The 12,318-nt window shown below is 34.9% G+C and overlaps 1 protein-coding gene across 6 annotated transcripts in view; it reads right to left on the reverse strand.

The window, feature by feature from the left end:
* The window catches only part of TRPM7 (transient receptor potential cation channel subfamily M member 7), a 121,393-nt gene that overhangs the window by 23,225 nt on the left and 85,850 nt on the right, over positions 1–12,318 (reverse strand). For all 6 annotated transcript variants that reach the window (XR_013520975.1, XR_013520974.1, XR_013520973.1 and 3 more), the window contains exons 23-27: positions 10,697–10,823; positions 8,795–8,979; positions 7,954–8,086; positions 6,594–7,309; positions 4,489–4,556 (exon numbers count right to left, since the gene is read on the reverse strand). Coding sequence is in view for 3 of the 6 variants with exons in the window: in XM_035259639.3 (XP_035115530.3) it covers positions 4,489–4,556; positions 6,594–7,309; positions 7,954–8,086; positions 8,795–8,979; positions 10,697–10,823 (1,229 nt within the window). In the remaining 3 variants the exon portion in view is untranslated. The remainder of the gene's footprint in view (positions 1–4,488; positions 4,557–6,593; positions 7,310–7,953; positions 8,087–8,794; positions 8,980–10,696; positions 10,824–12,318) is intronic.

Here is a 12,318-nt window from a genome sequence, read left to right on the forward strand (position 1 = left end):
ATTATCTTACACATGTCTTGACACACTGATAATGGCAGGGGAGCTAATTCTTTTAAAGGATCTTGGTAACTTTTTAATTGATTCTATGAGCTACTTATATAACAAGGTTACTATCTGTTTACTATTTGTCAAATTTCAATTTGTTTTCCAAATTTGTTTTGACTTTATGTTTTTTAGGTACTTAAATCTCTATATTTTCCCTTAATATTTTTCTATTATTTATGTGTTTGGAAGGCCCTGGTTGCTTTACTGGCACAATAAATATTGCTATTTTCTTTTTTTTGGGGGGACAGAATCTCACTGTCACCAGACTGGAGTGCAGTGGTATGATCTCGGCACACTGCAACCTCCGCCTCCCGGGTTCAGGCGATCTCCTGCTTCGGCCTTCCAAGTAGCTGGGACTACAGGTGAGTGCCACCAGGGCCAGCTAATTTTTTTGTATTTTTAGTAGAGACGGGGTGAGGATGGTGTCAATCTCTTGAATTCATGATCCACCCACCTCGTCCTCCCAAACTGCTGGGCTTACAGGCGTGAGCCACTGCACCCGGCCAAATATTATTTTCGTAAAATGTTTCCTGTGATTTGAATTTTTACATATAATTCTGGAATTTATCTGAGTTTATAAAATTATATGAGAATATAAACAGACTTTTCCAAATTCATCCCCATTGTCCAATCTGTATTTACTGACAAAGCATCCCTTCCTCAATAATTTTGAATCTATTTATGGACAAAGTATGTAGCCTCGTTGCTACATACTTCTTTAAGACAGGCTCTTGCTCTGTTACCTAGGCTGGAATGCAGTGGCATGATTATGGAGGTCAAGCAATCCTCTCACCTCAGCCTCCCAAGTAGATAGAAACACAGGTGCACGTCACCAATGCTGGCTATTTTTTATTGTGTGGAGTGACAGGGCCTTCCTATGTTGCCCAGGCTGGTCTTACGCTGTTTGGCTCAAGTGATCATCCCGCCTTAGGCTCCCAAAGTGCTGCAATTACAGGCATGAGCCAACATACTCATGACCTCTGTTACAGTTTTATTTTTAGAAGGGTTACTCCTATGTCAGCAGAAATGCTTCCTTACATTTTTATGTATCAACTGTTCTGGCCACACAATATTTTAGGATCTAACACCTAATCCCGCTCACTTTTCTTCTTTTTACCTATTTTTCCAGATGAACTAATGAATTACATTCAACAATTTGGGTAATAAATGACACTTTCACATTTGTGTTCTCAACTGATAAATAGGTCATTTTTTTATATAACTTTCAACTATTTTGAAACCTCTGCCACCTATCAGAATCAATGAGTTTCAAAATGTTACTACTGCAATTAACTAGAATTTTCATTCAATTAATTTATATCTGAATGAAATAGAGTTTCTCTGGCTTTGATGCTCCATGCTCCTTACATTAGAGTGGATTTATACAGCCAGCCAAGTACTGACTTTTTTCCTGTAGTCACAAAGCAGACTCTAATTTCCTGTCTGATTTAAACTGTTTCTCCTGAAAACAGTTCTAGCTATTTCTTATTTGTTTTAAGGACTTTCCTTAGTATACTCTTTGATGCCATGATATATCAGTTTCATAGAACCACTGATAACAAGAATTTTCTTTTTTTGATGGGGTTGGAGTCTCGCTATGTTTACCAGGCTGGTCTCAAACTCCTACTCTCAAGTGATCCTCCTGCCTTAGTCTCCCAAAGTGCTGAGATTACAGGCATAAGCCACCGTGCCCAGCCAAGGATAGGAATTCTAACTTGGAACTCACAGATAAACTTCAAGGTATCTGTGAAACTACCTTACTAGAAATATTTTGTATACATGCATTTTTGTAGTAAGACGGTCTGTAGTTTTTCTTGGATTTCTAAAGGGGTATATACCCTAAAAATGGTCAAAAACTAAGTCTCTAACCATCATAAACTAGAACTCATTATTCTGTTTTTATTATTTGAATTATTTTCCTCTAATTTCTCAGTTGTTTAAATCGTCCAGGTGCGGTGGCTCAGGCCTGTAATCCCTGAACTTTTGGAAGGCTGAGGTGGGTGGACTGCCTGAGCTCAGGAGTTCGGGACCAGCCTGGCCAACATGGTGAAACTCCGTCTCTATTAAAAATACAAAAATTAGCTGGACATTGTAGCACATGCCTGTGATCTCAACCACTTGAGGGGCTGAGGCAGGAGAATCACTTGAACCCAGGAGGCAGAGACTGCAGCAAGCCTAGACCATACCATTACACTCCAGCCTGGGTGACAGGGCAAGATTCCATCTCAAAAAAAAAAAAAAGTTTAAATCAAAACACAGCTACTGCTTTTCTGCTAACTCACAGAAACTTAAAATTTCTTGTTTTTATCAAGGAGCACCTGCCACTTAAAAATTTTCAGCACGGTCCTCTTTAAGTTCATTATTGAAAAGGTGGAATCTGTGGGAAAACCCTGATGCTTTACCTTTTCCCGTTAAGAAATGTCCATTATTTTGGGAGGCCGAGGCGGGTGGATCACAAGGTCAAGAGATCGAGACCATCCTGGTCAACATGGTGAAACCCCGTCTCTACTAAAAATACAAAAAATTAGCTGGGCATGGTGGTGCATGCCTGTAATCCCAGCTATTCAGGAGGCTGAGGCAGGAGAATTGCCTGAACCCAGGAGGTGGATGTTGCGGTGAACCAAGATTGCGACATTGCACTCCAGCCTGGGTAACAAGAGCGAAACTCCGTCTCAAAAAAAAAAAAAAAAAAAAAAAAGAAATGTCCATTTATCCTAAATTTTATTTCTTATCTATATTGAGTGCTTCACAATACCAAAATAATACCACCAGAGTGTGGCAATACAACAATAATTTGTATAAAGAAAAAGAAAATGTAATAAACTAAGTTTTAAATAATTCTACATTATAAATGGCTTTACTAAAACTTACGAAGGTCCATAAAACACCTCATTTACCTATAAAGTCCACTTCGATCCTATATGGAATACAGACATACCATGTGTTATACTGCAATAATTATAAAATCAATTTGGTTGATGGCAGTCTGTTCTTTCTACTTCTTTTAAATTAAAAAAAATTTTTATTTTTTTAATAAAATTTAAAATTATTAAAAAATTTTTTCTTCTTTGTTTACTTTTTTCAGTCCTACAACAAAATGTTCATTCTGCTTCTTAGCACTTTTTCTCATTTCTGTTTTTCTTCCTTCTCTTTTCATCACATGTCAGGTAAGGTTACCTAAGTGATCTCAATCCATTTATTTACCTCTGTCAGTCTAAATATGCCTCAATTAAAACGGTTAGAAAACACTGCAAATTACACTCTTATGATAGGTCTGCTGAACCTATACCTATTTCCTCCATCTAAAAGCACATGGGTATATTTTAAGCTGACTTTCTGACTTTTGCATATACTAAAGAGACTTTATGTCATATTCAGGCATCTCTGTATACTCCATAGTCAAATTTCTTACATCATTCTGCTGTTCCTATTTGAGGTAAAAAAAAAAATAATGCAACTTTTTCAAACTTAAAGGCAAATACAGAAAGGACAAAACCTAGGTAATCATTACGCCTCTATTTAATTCCAAGTTATTGATATCTAGCTAATAGATATTGAACTAAGTTAATCGATTTGGTACGGTAATTTAATCAAAATACATGCTATTAAAAATATAAAATGTTAGAATATAAAAATGCATTAGAGTTTACTTTTTATATGTGGTGTAGTAAACAATATGACCTGACAGCAATTTCATAATTAACTTGGATCACAAAAAAAGTAAGCATTCACAGAAACTCCTACATCATTATAATTTCCTTGGTTCTCACTTTAGGAAAGGCTCTCTTTTTCACTGTATATGTCACTTAATCATTTCCATAATGTAATTTCTTTAAGGGCTAGAGAAGTTTAACGCCTTTCTAGGTGTTTTTAATTATCTTGGTGTAGCCACGTTACTATTCTTAAGGCTCTAAATAGCCACAAATAATATATGACAGCAACATTTAAGAAGTAAAAACTAAACTTCGGGCAAGAAATACACCTTTTTTTTTTACTAGTTGTTCTATATATTTTGAAACTTATTTAACAAACATTTATTGAATATCCTGCATGTGTACATAACCTTCAGCTTCTTATGGCTAGACAACAGGTTTCTAAGAGGCAGGGTCATGTTCTAATAAACTTTTGAATCTGGGAAGAGTGAGCCCATTACGCATTTAATCAGTGGAAAACATATGGGGAGAAGAATTTTAAAAAGATAAATGTTAAATAGGTGATGTTTTTTATTTACTTAGTAAAATTATGCAAGCTATTTGTACCTTTTTCCATGTTCCTCAATTGTTCATTTTTTCAAATTGAGGAAAGCTTCAAATATTTGGTATTAGCATGTTAATAATGCTATCTGCAAAAACTGCATTTTTACTGAAAAAATAATTAAACTTTGAACTAAACATCAAGAGAGAAAAATAAATAGAATTGTGGATGTTTTTAATATTTACTTACGGATAGTATTTCTTTTATCTTGTTTGACGTTTCTTTAAATCTCTGTAAATCCATGCTATCTCTGTGTCCTTTCACAGAAAAGAGATTGCAATGGGAAATTTTTATTTTTCTTCATCAAAATAAGGGCATTGCTTAAAGTTTATGAAAATAAGTGATTTACGCTGTTTTACAAGTCCTTCTGAAGGCTTTGGAATCTTCCTTAGCTCTTTTGACGAATAAAATAAAAAATATTTACCAAGAAGCTGATGAAGATTATGGTTGTTTTTTTTTGAGACAGAGTCTTGCTCTGTCACTCAGGCTGGAGTGCAATAGTACGATCTTGGCTCACTGCAACCTCTACCTCCCAGGTTCAAGCAATTCTCCTGCCTCAGCCTCCCAAGTAGCTGGGACTACAGGAATGTGTCACCACACCCAGCTAATTTTAGTCTTTTTAGTAGAGATGGGGTTTCAGCATGTTGGCAAGGCTGGTCTCGAACTCCTGATCTCGAATATTTGAAGATATTCAAATTCAAATCCTCCTACTTAGACTATAGTTAAGTTTATAGTAATGATAAAAGCCAAAGTCCTTATAAAAGAAACCAACATGTGATATGAATAGCTTGAAATTAAAAAAAAGAGAACAAGCATTTTTTCTATTAATAAAAAAATACATATATAATCACTCAGAAAGAATGATTTATTCTTATACCTGTAACTTAAACGAGAACAGAAAAAAATATTTATTTTGGCAATAAAACTTCAACGACTTTAGTAAAAACTGTTTCATGCACAGAGATTGTTCAGATAATATGTTAATAAGCCCATGTAAAAACTGCCACATTAAGGACAACCTAGCAAGTTATTTTAGGCACTGAACATCCTGATATTTACTGCTAGGCTATATGGAATTCATTCTAGATATATAAATACTTAACTTTTCCTTTATAATCTGTATACAGAGAAAAAATATATAATATATACATATACCCCACTGGTAATACATTAATAAAAAGGCTAAAATGCATTTTAAAAAATAAACTGGAAAAGATTTAATGTAAGAAAAGTTATGTATCTATGTATCTAGAGTGAATCTCATATAGCCTAGCAGTAAATATCAACACGTTCAGTGCCTAGGCTGGCACTTAATGTGATTTTTCCATGGGCTTATTAACATATTGTCTGAACAATCTCTATGCATGGAAGTTTTCACCAAGGTTACTGTGTTACTGCCAAAATAAATATTTCTTTTCTGTTCTTATCTTATTTAAGCTATTATTGTATAAGAATAAATCATTCCTTTTTGAAATGCTCTCCTCTGTGAATATATAAATAAGTAGACCATAAATACTAACTTTCCCAGTAGATGCCTAGATTTCCATTGTTGTTCTGATATAATTATTATCACTTTCAAAGTGTCTTGATTTGGATAAAAAATTATAACAGCCATCTATTTACAGTACATTGCTCTTTTCCAGTTGCTTCTAACCTCCCCTAGGAGGTTCTCCACGTACTTTTAACACTTAAGAATCACTCAAGTTCTTTCAACAGGAGTTATGAAATCCAACTGAAAATACTCAAATTCAAAAGACAGAACCTAAAATTCCATCAAAGAGGTAGGTGTAAATACAACTCTTACAGCCTAATTCAGTCTATTTCCCCTACTTCTGATTCTTTTTTTTTTTTTTTTTTTCATTTCTAGAAAGAGGATCTCATTCTGTCACACAAGCTGTAGTGTAGTGGTGTGATCACAGTTCACTGTAGCTTTGAACTCCTGGGTGCAAGCAGTTCACCTGCCTGAGCCTCCTGAGTAGCTGGGACCTCACGCACATGCCGCTACGCCCGGCTACTTTAAAAAAAAATTTTTTAGAGATGTCTTGCTATGTTGCTCAGGCTGGTCCTGAACTCCCGGGCTCAAGCAATCCTCCCAACTTAGCTTCCCAAAGTACTGGAATCATAGCTGTTTGATTCTTTTAAAAATTTTATAATTATACTCTATGAAAAGATAATAACTTATAAGTCATTACATGCATAATAACATGCAGTACATGTTATTAATTATTTTTAGGGTGATTTTTCTTAGATGAAAAAAAAATACTGATATACAAATATGAATTTGCCAAACTTACCTACAAATGCTCCAAATTCTATATTATCTCCTTCTGTAACTTTAGAGCAAACAGTTTCTTGATCTTTGGTTACAGTTTCCAAGTGGTTTTTGCAACTTGGCTGAGATGGTGTACTAACAAAAAATTTGGTTGGTGGGGATGATAGATGTGGTATGCTATTAGATGAACTGCCTAATTTTTGATTTTTATTAAATATTTTTAAGAGTTCTACTCCATATAGTCTCTGTCGCAGTTCTGGAGGGGAAACAGCACTTGGGAATAAGGCACCAGAAGAGGAACCAGCCTCTGGACAATTAAATTCTTTTCTCTGGGCTATTGCAGGTGGGTCTTGACCAAATATATTACATTGGGGATCTTTGTCATCTTTCATTAAAATATTAGAAAGAAAAGGATTATTACTTTCAAGATCACTTTTAGGAAGAGAAGAGCTAAGCGTATTTACAACACTATGCTTTTTCCATACAGAAGGTCTTATAGGACCATCACCAATAAGGTTTTGAGCCAAGTGTTTGGAAATGCTCAATTCTCGTGTGATTTCATTATGAACTTTGCTAGCCTCTGATGCTTTCTGAGCAGTGAGTGTTTTTAATGTATCTACCGTCAGGGCTGAAAGATCTTGCAAATGGCCAATTTGAGAATCTAATGATTGTAATGATCTTTTTATGTAGTTGACACGATCTCCAACTTCTTTAATCTGAATGCACATCTGTTCCACTCTGTAGGAGAGAAATAAGCTTTTTTTTACAAATGTCAAAAAACAATGTAGAAATTATTTTGTAGCCTCAATAATAATGATTAAAAAGAGAACAATTTTACATGCATTTAAACAAGATACAAATAAGGTACCGTTATTTAATTATACAAGGCCTACCTTATGTTTAAGAAGAATCCAGTGCTAATCTTATATTAAAATGCAAGATTTCAAAAAACATTTTTGTTCCAGACTATTTACTCCAATTATCCCACATCAAAGTAACACACAAAAAAGTATATACAGCTACATATACATAGAACTACCATTACTGTTACTGTAATTACACCAAACACCATATGCTTCCAGAATGTAGTGAAGCCAACAGGAAAAAAGAAATGCTGTAAAACAGTGAGGATAGTTTTAGTTTTCTCCCTCCAAACAGTAAAGAACAGTAACTCTTCTATTCTCTGTAACTAGGGTAAAAAAATAAAGAGATTGACTGATTGACCTATATGGATTAATAGAACTATCTTTTCAACATACAATATAAAACTATAACTAAACTTATTGTTTGATAAAATAAATTTAACAATGACAATGCATAAGATATATTACTAATAGATCCCATTTTGACAAATAATCGATTTTAACCAAAGGGCTCTGAACCTTTCAAACGTGACACGAATTCTCTCTTCACTCCCAGAATGAAATTTGTCATCTTTTTCATTGAAATACATCTCAACACACTGCTCTTCAAAATCATGAAGTTTCTTTTGATCTTCTTCTGTTAAGAAAAGTTCTACAGGAGGAAATGGAGACGAAAATCAATAAAGAGCTGTCAAGGTATCAACTTTAGTTCATAATTCTTGTGAATTATTCAGGGTTTCTAAGACTACCATCCATCATCTGCACTTTTTAAAGTGCACTAGACAACTATCCTTTTTTGCTTCACCACTATGATGTCAACAGAATACAATCAGGTACTTTCTCTTCCTCTTCTGATTTCCTTTTACTACACAACATCCCTCCCCATCTCTCTCATGCCTCTCCCTCACATATCCACTCAGAAAAATTTAAGGACTAATCTGATAGAACACAAAGTCTCTATAAAATCTTAAGCATAATTTGACACGATATGATCAGTTTCATGTAGTATACAGAATATACTAAAATTGTTTTTTTACAGAGCTATAAAAATAGTTTGTAGAACAGCAAAGAAGTTAGGTTTAAATTATCATTTTAACAAAAACAGATGCCATTCTCAAAATGAAGTTTAATGCTAAATCCATTTTTATAGATATCATATGCACTTAAAAATTCCTTTATGTTGTTTCCTATGTTCTATTTTATAGGAAAAAAAATTCCTTTATGTTTAGGCAAATTTAACAAAAATTTACCATAACATTAACTCACTAAGTCATTTTTGAATAAAATCAATATATAGCCTTCAGTGTAAAACTGAGAAGTGATAAAATGAAAACATTTGTCTTAATATTAATTTACTTACTTGGTCCATCCGAAGTCTTATCTTTCTTTCTTCTCTTACATATGCAGCAAAACAGAGAAACTATATGGCTAAGAATGATAAGTGGAGGAGGCAGAACTGGTTTCTCATGATAAGCCATAATAAAATGATAACGCTGGTACTTCCATACAATATTGGAAATGGCCTTCACTTGTAAATACACATTGCTAGAGAAATAATGAATAAATAAACTTTGCTAATCATCTCTTAAAGTTTTAAGTACTGATGATTTTATTGTAATTCTGTACTAAATAAGAATTCAAAAAAATATCCTTCCATAAACAAAACTAACAGCAAATAAGAAACTCGAAAAGATACAGGCAATAAGTATAATGCAAAAGTTGACATTGCTGAGAACCTTAATCAAAACTTCCCAAAAGTATCAGCAGAAAAAAAATTTTTTTTAAATTTCAAATATATTGCAACTTCATCAGAGAACACGAACCAGAGGGGAAAAAAAAAGAAAAAAAATTTCAAATATTGTATGTAAATGGGTAAGACATAAGAAAATACTCAATCTTAGTAGTAATCAAGTAAGTGCAAATTTTAAAAACCAAAATCCTGGCTGGGCATGATGGTTCATGTCTATAATCCCAGCACTTTGGAAGGCTGAGAGGCAGGAGGACTGTTTGAGGCCTGGAGTTCAAGATAAGCCTGGGCACCATAGTAAGACTGACTCTTAAAAACAAAAAAGTTAGCCAGGCATGATGGTGTATACCTGTAGTTCCAGCTACATCAGAGGCTGAGGCAGGGACTGCTTGAGCCCAGATGAAAGGCTACAGTGAGCTGTGATAGTGTCACTGCGCTCCAGCCTGCACAACAGGCTGTCTCAAAAAATAAAATAAGTTACTTTATTTACTATCAAACTAGCAACCATTAAAAAAATGATACTTAGTGTGGACAGATTGTTGAGGACACAACGCCTATTTAGACTTAAATGCAAAAGCCCTAAAAGTACATATATTGACCAGTCCTGCTTTTAGAAAAATATTCTAGGAAAATAAATATTGCTCAAAGATTTAACTACAGTGTGGTGTTTAGGAGCAAGAATTACAAACAATCTAACTGACCATAACATACTGGATTAAAAAATTATGGTCTATATCATGAAATATCAGGTAGCCATTAAAAATAGACTGAAGAGGAATATTTGTCGATCTGAAGTAATCTTCATGATACTTTGCTTAGTCATAAACAGCACATAAAACAGAAAACAGGCTAGGCACAGTGGCTCATTCCTGTAATCCCAGCACTTTAGGAGGTTGAGGTGAATGGATGACTTGAGGCCAGGAGTTACCAGACTTGGTAAAACATCACCTCTACTAAAAATACAAAAAAAATCAGCTGGGCATGGTGGCACACACCAGTAATCCCAGCTACTCGAGAGGCACTAGAATCACTTGAACCCAGGAAGTAAAGATTGCAGCAAACCAAGATTGCGCTACTCCAGCTGGGGCAACAGAGGGAGACTCTGTCTCAAATAATTAAATAAAAATACTATTTTCAGAAAGAAAAATGGCTTATATATATTCACAAAAAAATGATAGAAAGATGTACACCAAAATATTAACAGTGGATTTATTGAAAAATCTTCTATTTGCCTGTTTTCTGTATTGAATGTGTATCTGTTGGCAACCAAGGAAAAATCCCAGATAACGATTAAAGTTATAAAGAAAACTGCATGTTGAAAGATAACCAAATTTAAAATTTAGAACTCATTTGATTAGAAAAAGCATGTCTTATTTTAAATTGTTCAAATATAATTTTAGTAGTTTAGGCCTCTATAAAATTTTTAGATTTTAAGTTCTATAAATTTCCTTAAAAATACATAGAATTGCATATTAAATCATCTTATTAAAATAAGCAATTGAACAAAATTCTTACTTGAAAAATGCAATAAGAAGATTAACCATAATGATATATTGTACAAAGAGGTAGACTGCTTGAAGAAATGGAGTCAACCATGTCCCAGGACCACAGATATGAGGGATAGAAGAATCATTTGCACACACTTTAGAAAGAAAAAAAGAAAAAAAATTAAATATAGTAATTCACCAGTAACTGTTATTCGTCATTGTTTAAGGTTATTTATTTACTTAAAGTAAGTTTTGATCATGTACAAATCTGTTTCACAGATTCCAACAAAAGCCTGTGGACACAGAGTCACAGGAATCCTAGCTTAAGAGTGTTCAAACACAAAAACATTTTGTGAGAAACGTGGGTGCTACTTGTTTTACAACTTTATTCCAGAAAAGAAAGTATATACAGGTGTTATATTTACCCTTCAAGGCAGAGTTTAGCCTGAGGTGCATTAAGGAGGGTAAAATTCCTGAATCAACTGTATTATAACATTTCTGTAAGAAAAATGTCTGAATGCACCCCCCCCCCAAGAGGGAGTCTTGCTCTGTCACCCAGGCTGGAGTGCAGTGGCACGATCTTGGCTTACTGCAACCTCTGCCTCCTGGGTTCAAGCAATTCTTCTGCCTCAGCTTCCCGAGTAGCTGGGACTATAGGTGCCCGCCACCACACCCAGCTAATTTTCTGTATTTTTAGTAGAGATGGGGTTTCACCGAGTTGCCCAGACTGGTCTTGAACTCCGGACCTCATGATCCCCAGGTAATTCGTGATCCCCAGATAATTCTATCCAGATTAGTTTGTGGAAGCAAATACCCAAGAAAGAAAATGCAGGAAACTAAAATACTAAACCCAGTGCTTTATAACAACTACATAGTTAGAGCCACATCATTAGAAAAATAGCAGATGGCCGGGCATGGTGGCTCACGCCTGTAATCCCAGAACTTTGGGAGGCCAAAGCAGGTGGATCACTTGAGGTCAGGAGTTCAACACCAGCCTGGCAAACATGATGAAACGTCATCTCTACTTAAAAAAAAAAAATACCCAGGCATGGTGGCGTGCACCTGTAATCTCAGCTACCCCAGAGGCTGAGGCACGAGAATCATTTGAACCCGGGATGCAGAGGTTGCAGTGAGCTGAGATTGCACCACTGTACTCCAGCCTGGGTGACAGGGTGAAATTGTCTTAAAAAAAAAAGTAGCAGACAATAAAAGCCTGGAAATAACACCAAACAGAAGCCATCAAGCACAAAATTTAACCAGGCTGGTAAAACATCATTAGTTTAACTACTGTCCGAGAACAAATAATGACCACAATTTTCTATGTGGCCACCCTTGGACCTAACCACAATCCTCTCACTACATGGCCAGCCCTTGACCTAATCACCTATCAATATGAAGAAGGGAGTAACACAGATACTGGGGGAGGGAGGGATGAAAGAAGAAAGAATGAGAGTGACAGAGAAATAACTAAAGATTCTGTAACTCCAATGTGGAAGTCAGCAGAATACCCCTGAAAGCTGATAGCATCACTTATGATCACAGGTTATCTAGTCTCATTAACTAAGACAATATAAGAGTCAAAACGTGAATAGTAACGAAACTGAACTACACACTTAATATTCACTTTCAAAATAGGGTTGTAGTTCAAGA

This window comes from Callithrix jacchus, chromosome 8, assembly GCF_049354715.1.
Source record: "Callithrix jacchus isolate 240 chromosome 8, calJac240_pri, whole genome shotgun sequence".
Taxonomy (NCBI): Eukaryota; Metazoa; Chordata; class Mammalia; order Primates; family Cebidae; genus Callithrix; species Callithrix jacchus.